Source organism: Eutrema salsugineum, unplaced genomic scaffold (assembly GCF_000478725.1).
Source record: "Eutrema salsugineum unplaced genomic scaffold, Eutsalg1_0 scaffold_14, whole genome shotgun sequence".
NCBI lineage: Eukaryota > Viridiplantae > Streptophyta > Magnoliopsida > Brassicales > Brassicaceae > Eutrema > Eutrema salsugineum.
The window spans coordinates 8,087,607-8,103,213 of NW_006256877.1; the positions used below are offsets into that span (position 1 = coordinate 8,087,607).

Sequence of the window (15,607 nt, forward strand, 5' to 3'; positions counted from 1 at the left end):
CTAGAAAGCGTATCTAGAGAAGATTACATAGAATATATTGTAGTTATCGTAAAGGCATATTTCCATATCTCTATAGTCTCGTTTACATATTCAATAAAAGAGATGCAAAGATTAGTTGAGTTTAGGTGTTGCTTAAAGAGATCTAATCCTCAAATTTCACAATTTCATGTTACAAAGGTCGAGCAATCAAGGGATAGTCTTAGATGATTAAAGTGCCTTATCAGGTCATATTTAACATATAATTTCAGAAACAGAAAAACGTAGATTAACAAAACTCGATGAGAAGTAGAATGGTGATTTTCATAGAATCAGTCTACCCTAAGACAAAAGAAACAAAAAAAAAAAAAAAAACCTTTTTTGTTAGTTTTTTTAACATGAGCTAATCAGTAGGAATCATTCCAAAAGCAGAAACTCATGCGTTTGCAAGCTTTGCAGAGAAAATCAGTTTCTTGAAAATCAACTGCTTCTCCTCGTTGATCAATGCATTCCATTCATCAAGTAGCTCATATATTCGTTGAGCTCCAAGGTTTTCCAAATTCTCAAGCTTCATTTTCTGTTGATTTTTCTCTAAACTTCGAAACGATGCTGCTGCCTCAAGTGCGTCCTGAAGAACACAAAATCCATCCACACCATCAACCTTACTCTTACCTTTCTCTATTCTTGTGTAACTCACCTGCTCTTGCTCCACACAGGGCACATTCTTCTTCAAAACAAAAACCAAAGATCAATCAATAAAGCATTTGTTAATACCATATTAGAACAGGAGGAACACTCACTACCTTTGCTTGGTCTTGCATATTCTCGTTAGAAGCACTTTCTGTTGCATTTTTGGCCCAAATGATCTTTCGGGTTGAGGAAGAAGATACAAATGCCATCGTTGTCTTTGGTTGCTTTCTCCTTCTGAGCATCGCTTCCGTACCGGAGATGACTTCATCGTCCTCATGCTTCCTCGTGAGAGGAGACCAAGGAAAAGGTTTGTTGACATTGCTATTGCGCCTGATTTCAAAGCAATCTGAGGTGGAGTCATCGCTGGAGTCAACCATTTCGAAGAAGGTTTTTAGAACTTAAGAGAAGATAAGACACTACGTTTTCACACCTAGTTTATTTCTTTTGGCGAATAAAGAAGGTGGAACTCGAAGAGTCTTGGGGCATCATTATTATTCATCTGCATAACCATTTATTATGAACTTTTTAAAAGAAAAAAAAAAGCATGCAGAAAAAACAAGTCTCGAGGAGTATCTAGGGACTAGGGCGGGTTCACAATATTATCGCCTCTTCGTATTCTCTTCTTGTCTGTGTCTCTCTATCTAAGGGTAATGGTCTTTGTTTTGACAGTGGTTTATTTGTTTATTGAGAGTGTGTTTTCATTCTTTGAAAGGGGTTTTGTGTCTCTTTGTAGTTTTGGTTACGAGTTCCCATTATTCAATGGGAAGTCAAGTTGTTGATAACAAGTTCACTTGGGTGATTGAAAACTTCCGCACTTTGCAATCTGAGAAAATCTATTCTGATGAATTCATCATCGGCGGATGCAAATGGTAAGAGTTTTAAAGTGTTTTCAAGTGTATTTAAGAGTAGATAGATACTGTTTCTGATTGTTTTACTTTGTGTTTTCCTGCAGGCACCTTATTGCTTATCCCAAGGGACATAAGGCTGCTGATTGCTTGTCTCTGTTTCTGACAGTCGCCAAACGTGAATCGTTGCCTGATGGATGGATGAGAGACGCACAAGTTTACTTGACGATTGTCAATGAACATTCCCAATCACTCTCCCAACTAAAAGGTGAATTATCTCGACTTGCTTGAATAGTTTATGGTCTCTTAAAACATCTTATGTTCTTATAAAGTGAATGACTTGTGTTTTTGCTAGTTTTAACTAGAGTTGTAACTTGTATGTTTCGTGAGATTTCACAGAATTCCGAAAGTGCTTTGATGAGAAGACTCGCTCTTGGGGTTTCTTAGAAATGCTCCCGCTTACTTTCATTCATCACAAAGATAGTGGTTTCTTGGTAAACGGGGAGCTCAAGATTGTTGCCAAAATAGATGTTCTTAAAGCTATTGGTGGTATACTAGATGAATCTGAAGAGGCAACCCAACCTCTGAAAAAGAGAAAGCAAGGAAATGATGGCAATGATACTGTGTTGTCTTCTTCTAGTGATTTACCACTCAACAATACTCAACAACTCGAGGAAAGCTTTTTTGAAGTCAATGGGTTTCTTGTTCTTCCTTCACAGGTCAGAAACAGTAAAAATAGTTATCATCGAAGTATATCATAAGCACTTCAGATATAGAGAAGTTGATTTTGAAGACAAGTTGTGGTTTCCTGTTATGAAAGTAATCATTGAGATATTTTTAGGTTTTATTATTCATCCGTGCAGGTAGAAACTGTGAAGCATATATTTCAAGCTCACCCAGACATTGCATCCGGAGTCCAAACAAAGTGTCAGCATTTGAGGACAACGTACATTAATATCCTCCTCGGAGTAATTCAGACGCTGTGCCAACCACCTCAGGAACTCACCGATGATGATCTGAAACGAGCTTCTTATGCATTGGCTTGCGTAGTAACCGCAGGATTTCAAGTGGATTGGTTGGAGAACAACCTGCATCAAGTGTTGGAAAATAAGTTTACAGTGCTAATTGGTGAGACTCAGCTGTTAGAAATGGAGTTCAAGCTGCTGAGTTTGAAATTGGAACGCATAGAGCTAGAAGCTAGTATGAAGCAAAAGAAAGAAGAGGTTGCAGTTGCCAAAATACCTCTTTCATTCGATGATTTGCTTTGAAGTCCTTTTGAGTTTTCAGAAAACTTTGGGGGTTTATTGAGTCCGTCTTTGTTTTGAGATACTTTGGGAGTTTGTGGACTCTTACTTTGTTTTCTCGTTTGGTAGTGTGTGTCTTGGTTTCCAATTCAGAGAGAGTATTTTTCGCCTTTTTTTGTTATGGAGTAATGGTTTAAGATAAAGACTCTCTTCGGTGAAAGTTAAGTTGCTGTTATGAAATCTAAAAAACTAGTGATCACTCTGTTTCAACAGAGACTTTGATGATACTATCATTCCTTTCTTCATCTCTTGTTTCGAGTGATAGTGATAGAGATGACCTTATAAGAATAAACACCGAACCATGACAAAAGAACAGAGACACTCGGATGATTATAAAAAGAAACATTGGCAAGAAGCAACGATGGGTTAAAGTCATGGAAACTTCTTGTTATTGCGCTTTGCATTATCCTCTGCATTCATTTATTTTCAAATGTGTAACAAATTGTTGCAACTTTCACTTTTCCTTTTCGTTTTTCCTTTTCTCCCAGGACTGTATTTGAAAGAGACGAGCTTTCGATAAAAGAAGAAACTAAGCTCATTCCAGAAATGCCATAAACCACTAATACCATCAGATTGTAGATACTAATATTTTGTAGATGATAACGTTAGATTACACACAAGAAAAACAGAGGAACTTGATCATAGAGCTATTCCTACTCTCCTTAAACGCAACAGAAACACTACTGCTTCTATCAAACACCCAAGTACGCTAAATACAAAAGCATCCTCCGCACATCTTTCTTTGGTTCATCGTTTTGCTGCTGCCTCGGCAAACTTTGCGGAATATTTGAACTTCTTGATGTTCAATCTCGCTTCCTCAGCACATAACTCTTTCCATTCATCACTCAACTCCTTTCTTTTTCCAGCTTCAAGGTTCATCAGATTCTCGAGTTGTACCTTCTTTTGATGATCACTTAACCATCGAGACATAATGCTCTCAAATGCATCTCGCAAAGTACCTGACTCATCCACATCAGTATTCTTGTCACCAAGCGCTGCCACATTCTCATTAGCTTCAGCATTAGCCACTTGGTCATTGTCCTTAAGTGCCTCATCCTGATTCTACAAAACCAACAAATTATTAAACAATATCAAGCATATCAACCATGTTATTATAACAAGCACAGAGGGTGAATCAAAAAGAAGTTAAAAACAAATGAGAACTTACAAAACTCTTGCTCTGATTATTAGCTGATTCAGAACCATTTTGGCCCCATATCATTCTCGAAAGTCGAATGGCTTCTGAATCACAAAGCATATCGTCTCCTTGACTGGTTTTTTCCATGTGAAGAAGGAATTTCTTTTTCAGCTTCCTTATCTTACTCAACAGCTGCTGCTTGGAGAATTTTTCAGCAATGGAATCTCCAAGGAAATGATAAAAGGCATCCCAGTCACTGTTGGGTTGGACTCCTTCCTTATCTAGATAATCCACTAATCCCTATTTTTTTTGTACACAAACAGATTGAATCACAATGATTGAATCACAACGCAATCAAGAAGATGAAATATGAGAACTAAAAGCGAGAAATAGACCTTTAACACAGTGAGCTCATCTTCCTCGTTCCAGATTCTGTTGCTCACAGGCGGAGCTGATTTCTTAGTCTTCTTCTTCTTCTTCTTCTTCTTCGTCGTCTCGGAAGCAGGACTGGGATTTGAGGCACGTTTCCGCGGGGATTTTCGTGTGGAGGGAGAGTTGTCGTCAGAGAAATCGAGCTGCTTCGGCTTCGCCATGGTCACAATCCTACCTGCAGAGAAATCGAAAACTCAAAATTCACCAGAGATTCCGAATTTTCATGATAATCCGGGCGAGAAATCGAGACTCGAGAGAGAGAGGAGAAACAAACACAAACCTAAATCTCCAAATTCCAAACTCGAGCGAGCGACTCGTGCAGAGAAAAGAGAAGAAGAGGCTTCTCTTTCAAAAGCACTGCCAAAAAAAGAAGCTTTTTCAAGGTTTTATTTAGGTCACAATCTTACGCTAACTAGCCTGATCCCTAGAACTGACATGCAGAGAAACCCTAATCAGAGAAATCAAAATTCAACAGTAATCCCGAGTTTTCATGGCCATTTCTGACGAAAAATCAAGACTGTCGAGAGAGAGGAAAAACAAACACAAACCTGATCTCCAAATTTCAGACTCCAGCAACTTGTGGAGACGAAAGAGAAGAGGAGGAGAAACCGAGGTTTTTCTTTCTAAAGCAGTGAGCACTGGCAAAATGAGGCTTTTTCGGGTTTTAAAAGTCAGGGAAATAATTTTAAGGAACAAAATTTATCATAATGGAATAAACTTGACGATAGTGATAAACTTGACAAGATTAAGTTGAATTTCATGGGTTCAATATGTATTTTTTGTAAGTTGAGGGTAAACGTGAAAACAAAATGTCATTTAGAGGGTGTTTTTGCAAAAACTTCAAAATTCAAAGGGAAAGTGAAAACCCGAGAGGGAAAAAGCGATTCTTGTCATCTGCGGCTATGGGATTATCAGCTAAGATCGAACGGTGCTGATCCTCCGCCTTGAATCACGACTGAGTTAGAAAATTTTTGTTTTTTTTTCACTGTTTTACTCAATTTGATTGAGTTTGGGGATTTGTTTGGTTAGTCAATTTGGATTTGTTTGGTTACTCATTTCATTAAATTTTCATGAAAATTTTCTGTGTAAACCAAATTTCATCATTCAACTTAGATATTGGTATCGATTAGTTTAGTAGATTACGGAGATCATCTTAGCTTGAGAATGATATTGGTTTTATTGAAAAATTTCAAATTTTTTTTTTTGTGACAATTTGTAGATTTCGTTCTTGTTGTTATTATGTGCAATTTAGTGAATGTGATCTAAAGAAGTGCCATCTGAGGTCAATAATCTTTTTTACTAGTTAACTAAACTTGATTGTTCTGTTACTGTATGTGTAATCAACAGAGTTTTGTTACTGTATTGAGACAAATCCTTCCTGTTTCGCTTTCAAAGAGTACGAATTGCATTTTAGCTTTCTCAAACGTTATATGCATGAAGTTTCAAACTCTTGAAACTGTAATGTAGAAGATATAAGAAACTTAACCAAACCATACTGACAAAAGAAACCAGATACCCATCCACACACATAACATTCAAAGTGAAAAATTGACATGATAAGGAATTGTATTGGATTGCTCTTACTTGACCTTTATAAGGTGAAACTTATTGGGCCGATATAAGCCTGTTTTCACAAACTTGTTGTGAATATATTCCACATCGATGATTTGTATATTATTGTATTTATGTAACTTGTATATAAGGCACTGCCTTCATAACTTGAGCAATAAGAAAAACCTATTTACAACGTCTAAGGTTTTTTGATATGGTAACAGAGCATTAACCTCACTACAAAGGGTTTTTTTGTTTCGATATTGGTTGTGTTTTTCCACCGCAGCTCTGAAACCTGAATTTTATTTTCTAAAAAGTTTATTTTTTTTTTCTCGATGACGAAGAATCCCACTCATAACGAATCGTCAAGTGTTATAAGGAATCCACCTCCTTTGTTGACCCATTCTACAGAGGTCGTAATGCGAACAATCTCGCCATACGATTTGAGCTCCGGTGATGATCCCAGAAGGGTGATTTCAAAGCCGTTGCTGCGAGGACCCAATTACGACGAGTGGTCCAACAGTCTCCGACTGGCGCTGCGTGCACAAAAGAAATTCAGCTTCGCAGATGGTTTGATTCCACAACCGGATGAAGACTCTGCTGATTACGAAGACTGGTGTGCAAACAATGCTCTTGTCATATCATGGATCAAACTTACCATTGATGAGACATTGTACACATCTCAGTCATACTGCGATGATGCATACAGCCTTTGGATGCAGATTCAGAAGCGATTTGCAGTTAAGAATGGCCAGTGCATTCAACGACTCAAAACCGAACTTGCTACGTGTCGTCAACAAGGCATGCCGATTGAGACGTATTTCAGGAAACTCACAAAGCTCTGGACAAGCCTTGCTGATATCAAAAGGCCAAAACTGCTGAAAAGATTGCAAAGGAGTGTGAAGAAGATAAACTTCATCAATTTCTAATGGGAATCGATGAGTCATTGTATGGTGGAGTCAAGTCTGCTCTTCTCTCGCGAACTCCTCTGCCTTCACTTGATGAAGCACATAATGTGCTTACTCAGGATGAAGAATCAAAGGCATTGGGTCGTTTACATGAAGACCAATCAAATGGTGTGAGATTTGCGGTACAACCTCAAGCTCGGTCATCTACTCCTCAAGATGGTCGAGTCGTGTGCACCTTGTGTGGTCGGAATTGTCATCTCGCCGATAAGTGCTTCCGCAAAATCAGTTATCCGCCATGATGAGGTGAGCGCTCGCGGTCAAAGTCAACTGCCGAAGCACCTGCTTCCTCTGCACCGAGTCTGTTTCCCTCTCCATCTCGTGGAAAGCAATCTGAGCCTGCTCGAGTCAACAATGTTTCTGTGGCGTCTGGTGCTTCTAGTTCACATGTGGGTCCTTCAGCCTCTGCTTTACACAATGCTGCTCTTACTTCTGCATATCGAATCGGTTTCCGTGGACTCAATGATCAGCAGTGGCACACATTGGTCGCTATATTGAATGAACGGAAGACATCCACCAACATTTTTTTTGCCGCCATATGACAGGAAGCATTGATTATCTTTCTGATATATGTGAAATGGCACCGATTATGATCAAACTTACGGATGGAAGATGTACTACTTCAAATGAACAAGGAAATGTGTATATGGGATCAAATCTGAAACTTCATAACGTTTTCTTCGTTGATGGGCTGCATTGTCATCTGATTTTTGTATCTCAACTGACTAGAGATAGGGGCTGCATATTTCAGATTTCTTATCGCCTTTGTGTTTTTCAGGACCGCATCACTCAGACGCTGATTGGAGCGGGTGAGCAAGTGAATGGATTATATTTTTTTATAGGAGTCGAAGTGGCTGCGGCGATTCAGCGTTTGGACTCACCGTCGTTGGAGCTGTGGCATAGTCGCTTAAGACATCCTTCTTCCAAAACTTTAGAGATGTTGCATTTATCTGATTTAAGTAGTGGTGTTTTTTATTTTAAGGCATATTAAGTATGTTTCTGATTCACACTGGATGTACTCCTAGTTTCTACTGCAATAGAACAGTGATGTAGTTGTAATATAAAGGATTCGGAATCCAGAGGACCAGTGTTACTCTATGATTTTGCAAGGATTGAATTAAAGCTAAGACGAAAGATGGTTTGTTGCAAAAACTAAAAAGTAAACAGAATGGCAAACAACGATTTAAATTCAAATTAAAACAAGCACTAGATCAAGGTAATTCGCAGGAGTTTCAGAGATGAGAATCAAATGACTATTCAGGGCACAATTTAAATGCAGGTCTCGAACTCAAACATAAAAGCTTATCGATCCACTGTCGTGATCTCGATAACTTTATCTAACAACCTAAATTCTAAACTGTCGTTTGAACTTAGAAAATTGCAGACAAACATTAACAAGCAGGTTTGATCTATTCACGATTTGCCTTAACTTCAACTGTCGTTGGCTAAGGACAAATCGCTCACCAGTGTTTGTTCTAGCAACCTATTACACTTTTGATGAATAGATTAACCTATGAACGTAAATTGAATGGCCAGTTCAACCTAATTAAGCGTTAAGTCTAACAAAGGTGAAGACAATCGATTATAGACCTTATTTGCATCCAATTCTCTAACTCATGAAATCCTTTGAAAACCTTAATCTAGCTAAGAGATCTACTCAGACATGGAGAAAAGAAACACAGCAATAAATGAAAAGGAATTCATGAATTAAAATCGCAGAAGAGATAATAGGGTTCAGAATTCTTCTCAAAGTGTAGCAGATTTCTTCTCCCAAAAGCTTACAAGTAAAAACTCTCTGGTTCAGGAAATTGTAAAAAGAAAGCGTAGAAAGTCTGTAGAAAAACATGATAATAAAGCACAGGCGGCTCTGGGCTTTTTATTCCATCTCACGTGACTTAGGATTAGGTAAAATCGTTTTCCTTATTTTTCTCCCGTCTGGAGAAGGTGATCCATGAAGGGTCCAAACCTGGAGCAGGTGCTCCGCGGATGATTTCTCCAAAAGCGTGTGAAATAGCTCCCTATTGCTCAAATTCATCTCTTTTTACTCCAATGCCTCCTAAACACTCCAATCCTCTGATAAGACCTCTAAGTCACCTGAAACTTCCTGAAAAGACTCCAAAAACTCCTAAAACAATTAGTAAACACAGGTTATAATGAGTCAAAATCTCCACTCATCAACTCCCCCGAACTTGGATCCTTGTTTGTCCTCAAACAAACTCAAATTCAATTCCAAAAGAATGACTGGATAAAACTGGGAACTCGCAAAACTCAAAAGACCGTAAACCTGACCAAGACATGTGACAATCTGCTGCAAAATCAATCAAAAATCTAACCTCCATGTACTTCTCCGTAGACGCTACAGCTTTCCAGATTAGTCCCTCAATTTCATAACATCATCCATGTCCCATCATCGCTGAGTTTCATCGATAAAACCAGTGCTAAGGACCTTCTAGACTCGTTCCCATACTTATACCTTAACAAATTGACCATACTACACAAAAGTACCTTTCCTCTCCTCCGAACTTATTCACTTTTCAAGCTGTTTCGTTTTTTTTTTTTCGGCACATATAACAAGGTTCAAAGACGCGATTATTGATGGTGATTGCCACCGAATCCCCGGTTTGTCCCCTCATTATATATCAAAGGTGTAGGCGAATAATGGGGTCACATGAAATTTTCCTACCCCTCGCTTCCATCCCTTGTGTGATCATTCCACTTAAAAAGTAAAATAATGGGATCCTTGGAAATTTTCCTAACCCTTTATTTCTAAAAGAAAATCATTTCAATCTTTTCTGCCTTTTATCATTTTTTTTTTAAGAAACAGCCTGAAGCAATGCTTAGAACATGAGAGAGGAATATCAAATCTATCACACAGGTCTTTATTTGTCAGGTAAGAATGAGGAGTCAAGCCCTATGAGCACTAACCTGATCGATGAGGAAAAATGAAGAGCTGAGAAATTAGCTCAGGTTCAATGGATTAGTCAAGAATTTTGGGCTCCTCTAGTCTACTGCTTTGTCTTTGGATTTTCCATTAGTCGATCTAGATGATTCTGCAGCAATAATCACTAGAAGAAGATGGTCAAGATTCACAAATGGTCTGAAATCATCATAGAATTGGTCTTCATTCCCACAAGCTTTGACTTGACTTATATAACCAACTGACTCAAAGAAACTAAATGACTCAAACAAACAAACTAAAAACTGACTCAAAGAAAGTACTAAAAGGAAGAAAGCAAAAGAAAGAAGTACAAGGGACACGACCCTCCCCCGGACTTACTTCACACCGTCCCCGGTGTAAAATTAAGCTAGAGAAGTGTCCAGAAAACTTATCTGGTTCGCACATGTACAGCACCCTGGCGGAGCAGGTGCTCTGGTTTCCCTTGGGTTGCTCCTTCGTCACTTTTTACGTGGTGAGCACCCTGTGGAGCAGGTGCTCCGACTGGGGAGGGGGTGCTCTTTCGTCAGTTTTTACGCTTTGAGCAACCAACCCAGCAGATGGAGCAGGTGCTCCGGTTGGGTGCTCTTCCTTCTTCTTCCTCACATCTTCTCTTCCACGTTGAACAACTTGTTACCTGTTTTTTTTTATTTTATTTTATTTTTTTTTTGAAAACAAAGAACCTAAAAACAAGGTTAGTAGCTAAGAATTGAAGACACAAAGTTAGAGACTCTTACCGGTGGGTTGCCTCCCACCCAGCGCTTGTTTTAAGTCATTAGCTTGACTTGGAAAGCCATTTAGGCTTGAGGAGGATCGCTTAAGGTGACTGATTCACCTTCTGCGATATTTGGACCAGCAAGGTATGGTTTCAACCTCTGTCCATTGACAACAAACTCGCCTCCTTTAGTGTCCACCAACACTACAGCTCCATATGGTCGAACCTCCTTGATGGTGAATGGTCCAGACCATCTCGATCTCAGCTTCCCTGGAAACAATTTCAATATAGAGTTAAAGAGCAATACCTGATCGTTTGGTGCAAAGCTTCTGTTGAGGATCCTCTTGTCATGGAAAGCTTTTGTCCTCTCTTTGTAAATCTTCGAGTTTTCATAGGCCAGGTGCCTAATTTCTTCCAGCTCATGTAACTGCATTACTCTCCTCTCCTGAGCACTCTTGGCATCGAAATTCAGCAGCTTCACTGCCCAAGCAGCTTTGTACTCAAGTTCCACTGGAAGATGACATGCTTTTCCATACACCAAGTGGAATGGTGTAGTCCCCAAAGGTGTTTTGTAAGCTGTTCTGTATGCCCAAAGAGCATCATCAAGCTTCATTGCCCAATTCTTCCTTGTGGTGCTCACAGTCTTCTGCAGAATGTTCTTGATTTCCCTGTTGGAAACCTCAACTTGCCCACTCGTCTGAGGATGGTATGGGGTCGCCACCTTATGCTTTACACCATTCTTCTTCAACAAGTTTTCAAAGACTTTGTTGATGAAGTGAGAGCCTCCATCGCTAATCACCACTCGCGGCACACCAAACCTAGGAAAAATGACAGATTTGAACATTTTTACAACCACATTTGCGTCATTTGTGGAACTGGCCAGAGCTTCCACCCACTTTGACACATAGTCAACTGCCACCAAGATATACTTATTTCCATAAGATGATGGAAAAAGTCCCATGAAGTCTATACCCCACACATTGAAAATTTCCACTTCCAAGATGAAATTCTGAGGCATCTTATTCCTCCTGCTAATGTTTCCCTGTCTCTGACATGTGTCACATCTGGAGATAAAACTCGTTGCATCTCGGAACATCGTTGGCCACCAATATTCAGCTTGGAGAATTTTCGACACAGTCTTGAAAGTGGCGAAGTGGCCTGCATAAGAGGATCCATGGCAATGAAACAACACTCCTGGTATCTCCTCATCAGCTAGACATCTTCTGAATATTCCATCAGAGCAATGCCTGTATAAATAAGGCTCATCCCAAAAGTAGTGTCTCACATCCTTCAGAAACTTCTTCTTTTTGTTTCCCACAAAACTTGCAGGTTCCTGCTCTGCAGCAAGGTAATTTGCAATCTCTCCAAACCATGGGAAACCAGAATGCCGATCTATGTCAACTTGGTTGCAAAAACTCGTCGGAGCAGGTGCTCCGGTGGGGAGCAGGTGCTCCGGTGGGGAGCAGGTGCTCGTCGAAACCAGAAACATCTATGGCGTAAACTTGTTCATCAGGAAGGCTGTCATCTAGTGGAATGTCATCATCAATCTTCAGTCTCGACAAGTGGTCTGCAACACCATTATCTATCCCTTTTTTGTCTTTAATCTCCAAATCAAACTCCTGCAGCAAAAGGATCCATCTAAGGAGCCTTGGCTTGGCATCCTTCTTCATCAACAGGTATTTCAGCGCTGCATGGTCTGTGTAAACAAAAACTTTCGACCCAACAAGGTAAGACCTGAACTTCTCAAAAGCATAAACCACTGCAAGAAGCTCCTTTTCAGTTGTGGCATATCTGCACTGAGCCTCGTCGAGTGTTCGGCTGGCATAATAGATGACGTGGAGCCTCTTTTCTTTCCTCTATCCCAGCACTGCTCCCACTGCATAATCACTAGCATCGGTCATGACCTCAAAAGGTAGTTCCCAATCTGGTGGCTGGACAATAGGAGCGCTGACTAGAGCTCCTTTGATAGTGTGAAATGCCTCCAAACATGCATCATCAAACTCAAATTTTACATCCTTGCACAGCAGTTGCGTCAGAGGTCTGGCAATCTTCGAGAAATCTTTGATGAAGCGTCTGTAAAAACCAGCATGATCCAGAAAACTGCGAACCCCCTTGACTGTTGTTGGTGGCTGCAAACTCATCATCACCTCGATCTTTGCTCTGGCTACCTCGATCCCTTTCTCTGAGATTTTGTGTCCCAGCACGATCCCATCTCTCACCATGAAATGGTATTTTTCCCAGTTAAGCACCAGATGCTTCTCCTCACACCGCTGCAAGACCCTGCACAGATTAGACAAACAGACAGAAAATGAGCTTCCATAGACAGAAAAATCGTCCATGAAAACTTCCATTATGTCTTCAATCAGGTCAGTAAAAATCGACATCATGCACCGTTGGAATGTTGCTGGAGCATTACACAAGCCAAATGGCATTCTGCGATACGCAAAGGTGCCATAAGGACATGTGAATGTCGTCTTCTCCTGGTCGTCCGGGTGGATTGGGATCTGAAAGAAACCTGAATAACCATCTAAGAAACAGTAGTAAGGATGGTTAGCCAAGCGTTCAAGCATCTGATCGATAAATGGTAAAGGAAAATGATCTTTGCGAGTTGCAGCATTCAATTTCCTGTAATCTATGCACATTCGATGCCCAGTAACAGTTCTAGTTGGTATCAATTCATTCCTATCATTTTTTATCACAGTGATGCCACATTTCTTAGGAACTACATGAACCAAACTAACCCAATTACTATCTGAAATCGCATAGATCACACCAGCTTCTAGAAGTTTCATTATCTCTTTCTTAACAACATCTTGTAAATTCGGGTTTAACCTCCTCTGATGTTCTACAGAAGTCATTGATTCATCTTCTAGATGTATTCTATGCATGCAAAGAACAGGAGAAATCCCTGGAATGTCATCTAGTGAATATCCTAGAGCTTTCCTATACTTTCTAAGTTCACAAAGAAGCAAGGCAATCTCTACATTGTTCAATTCAGAGTTCACTATCACAGGGTATGTCGAATTGGGTCCTAGAAACGCGTACCTGAGCCCCACAGGAAGGGGTTTGAGCTCAAGCTTCGGAGCACTCAATTCGCTCCAAGGCCCATCAATCAAGCCGTCGGGAGCAGGTGCTCCAGGATTCGGAGCAGGTGCTCCAGGATTCGGAGCAGGTGCTCCGTCGGCTTTTTCTGCAGATGAGCTCTCCTTGCTTTCTAAGCTCATGTACGCCACCAGCCTTTGCATCCTCGTGCTTGCATTCAGCATCTTTGCAAACCCATCAGCTTCTTCACTCAAATACCCATGTTCTCCTTTGGCTTTGGTGAGTGCAACTTCCAGAGGATCGATGGCCAAAACCTCTTCAGCAACCTCTTCAGCAATGCTTGAACCATCATCTATGACAAATTTCTGTCCGTCCAGCATTGGTTTTTTTTAGGAGTTTATTCATCTCAAATCGCACCACCATATCTCCCAGCTGGAGATCTATCACTCCTCATTTCACATCTATGATTGCACCAGCTGTGCATAAGAAGGATCGACCCAATATCAAAGGATCCTTGGGTTCTTCATCAACCTCCAGAACCAAAAAATCTGCTGGAATGAGTGTATCACCTATCTGAACATGCAGATCCTCAAGTATACCAACAGGGAATTTGGTTGATCTATCAGCGAATACCAGCGAGATTTTCGTCGGTTTGAATCTGGTGTAACCCAATGGCTTGGCTACAGAGTAAGGCATCAGATTCACACTTGAACCCATATCGCAGAGAGACCTTGCAAACAGCACATTCCCAATCCTGACTGAGAGAACAAACCTTCCTGGATCACTTCTCTTCTTCAGCACTTTGTTCTGAAGCACAACACTGCACTCCTTCGAAACCATCATGACACTCTCTTCCTCAACAGCTTTCCCAGACACTAACCCCTTCATGTATCTTTTAAGGGCTGGTATCATCTGAATAGCATCAGCTAGAGGGAGTTTTACAGTCAAATCCTTCAGCATCTCCCTGCACTTTGCCTCCTCTAAGTCCTTGCGAGACTTCTTTGGTGGAACTGGGTAAGGTACCTTAGGCGTGTAAACTCTTGTAGGAATGTTTGCTGGAGCAGGTGGCTGTAGCAGGTGCTCCCTCGTTGGCTCAGGGTGCTCCATCATCAAATCTACGTCTGGAGCAGGTGCTCCCGATTTTGGAGCAGGTGCTCCGATGGGAGAAGAGTGCTCCTTCGTCTTTTTTACGTCATGAGCTGGTTCCTCTTCTTGGAGCAGGTGCTCCACGTCCTTTTCCTTCCTCTTTTCTGAGACAGAGCTTGTTGGTGCAGCATGTAGAGTCTTCCCACTTCTAAGCTCAATAGCATTCACAAACTCATTCCTGGGGTGTTCACCTTTCCCAGGGAGAGTTCCAGGTGATCTCTTCACAGCTTCTGCAGTCTGAGCTACCTGAACATCCAGCTTCTTCACATGAGTCCACACAGCCTCATACTTGCCATTCAAATCATTGTACATGGTGTCCACTTTGGCATTAATCTCCATGGAAGACTTTTGCTGATTAACCAGCAGCTGTTGCATCAAGTTTTTCAGCTCATCCTGCGAGTTATTTGAGGAACTCGAAGAAGGCTGTAGACTTGTGAAAGGCAACTTCTGCTGATTTCCACCTTGAAATCGATTCTGATTGGTGATGAACTGCTTTCCTTGAAAGTTTCTGGAGAAGTTCTTCTGAAATCCTGACTGATTCTGCACTCCTTGCTGCGGATAGACCTGATCCTGAGGGTTCTCAACATTGTTGCTTCTGTAGGATAAATTTGGGTGGCTTCTGAAGTTGTTGAAGCTGCGATTCTGCACATACCCTTGTCCATTCACGAAATTTACCTCCATCTGATCATTATTCTCTGCATCTACAAACTCTTGAGCAAGAGGTGCATCACCAACCTCATCAGCAAAATGCACAGATCTCTGGTTCTCTCTCAACAGCAGATTCACCTTTGCTGTAAGCTCATCAATCTTGCTCAACTCCACACTATGAACTGCTTTGCTAGACCTGTCATACTCTTGGGATTTGTTG

General features: G+C 40.7%; 3 protein-coding genes across 4 annotated transcripts; 1 reads left to right on the top strand and 2 right to left on the bottom strand.

Annotated features, from left to right (window-relative positions):
- Window positions 1–412: 412 nt before the first annotated feature.
- Window positions 413–1,043, bottom strand: LOC112088461 (GLABROUS1 enhancer-binding protein-like 3). Its single transcript, XM_024158743.1, has 3 exons — window positions 780–1,043; window positions 674–703; window positions 413–604 (listed from the first exon to the last, which is right to left on the bottom strand). The coding sequence occupies exons 1-3, from the start codon at window positions 1,041–1,043 to the stop codon at window positions 413–415; spliced, it is 486 nt and encodes a 161-aa protein (XP_024014511.1).
- Window positions 1,044–1,411: 368 nt separating this feature from the next.
- LOC18022699 (MATH domain and coiled-coil domain-containing protein At3g58370) lies at window positions 1,412–2,779 on the top strand. The gene is made up of 4 exons (XM_024158744.1): window positions 1,412–1,535; window positions 1,619–1,779; window positions 1,911–2,230; window positions 2,375–2,779. The coding sequence occupies exons 1-4, from the start codon at window positions 1,426–1,428 to the stop codon at window positions 2,777–2,779; spliced, it is 996 nt and encodes a 331-aa protein (XP_024014512.1). The 5' UTR covers window positions 1,412–1,425.
- Window positions 2,780–3,337: 558 nt separating this feature from the next.
- Window positions 3,338–5,105, bottom strand: LOC18022700 (GLABROUS1 enhancer-binding protein). 2 transcript variants are annotated; one of them, XM_006405864.2, is made up of 5 exons: window positions 4,934–5,043; window positions 4,666–4,742; window positions 4,349–4,560; window positions 3,984–4,253; window positions 3,338–3,877 (listed from the first exon to the last, which is right to left on the bottom strand). In XM_006405864.2, the coding sequence occupies exons 3-5, from the start codon at window positions 4,544–4,546 to the stop codon at window positions 3,563–3,565; spliced, it is 783 nt and encodes a 260-aa protein (XP_006405927.1). In that variant the 5' UTR covers window positions 4,547–4,560; window positions 4,666–4,742; window positions 4,934–5,043; the 3' UTR covers window positions 3,338–3,562. The 2 variants fall into 2 exon arrangements, with proteins under 2 accessions (XP_006405927.1, XP_006405926.1); XM_006405863.2 differs by lacking the exon at window positions 4,666–4,742 and having other exon boundaries at window positions 4,934–5,105.
- Window positions 5,106–15,607: the final 10,502 nt, after the last annotated feature.

Bases quoted from the DNA above. Each gene is read 5' to 3' on its own strand.
- LOC112088461 (XM_024158743.1), bottom strand. From the start codon at position 1,043: ATGGTTGACTCCAGCGATGACTCCACCTCAGATTGCTTTGAAATCAGG. The intron at 704-779 runs GTAGTGAGTGTT...TTTGTTTTGAAG, and splicing joins ATATGCAAGACCAAGCAAAG to AAGAATGTGCCCTGTGTGGA. The intron at 605-673 runs GTGAGTTACACA...TGTGTTCTTCAG, and splicing joins CCTGTGTGGAGCAAGAGCAG to GACGCACTTGAGGCAGCAGC.
- LOC18022699 (XM_024158744.1), top strand. From the start codon at position 1,426: ATGGGAAGTCAAGTTGTTGATAACAAGTTCACTTGGGTGATTGAAAAC. The intron at 1,536-1,618 runs GTAAGAGTTTTA...GTTTTCCTGCAG, and splicing joins ATCATCGGCGGATGCAAATG to GCACCTTATTGCTTATCCCA. The intron at 1,780-1,910 runs GTGAATTATCTC...GAGATTTCACAG, and splicing joins ATCACTCTCCCAACTAAAAG to AATTCCGAAAGTGCTTTGAT.
- LOC18022700 (XM_006405863.2), bottom strand. From the start codon at position 4,546: ATGGCGAAGCCGAAGCAGCTCGATTTCTCTGACGACAACTCTCCCTCC. The intron at 4,254-4,348 runs GTCTATTTCTCG...CAAAAAAAATAG, and splicing joins ATGAGCTCACTGTGTTAAAG to GGATTAGTGGATTATCTAGA. The intron at 3,878-3,983 runs GTAAGTTCTCAT...TTGGTTTTGTAG, and splicing joins ATAATCAGAGCAAGAGTTTT to AATCAGGATGAGGCACTTAA.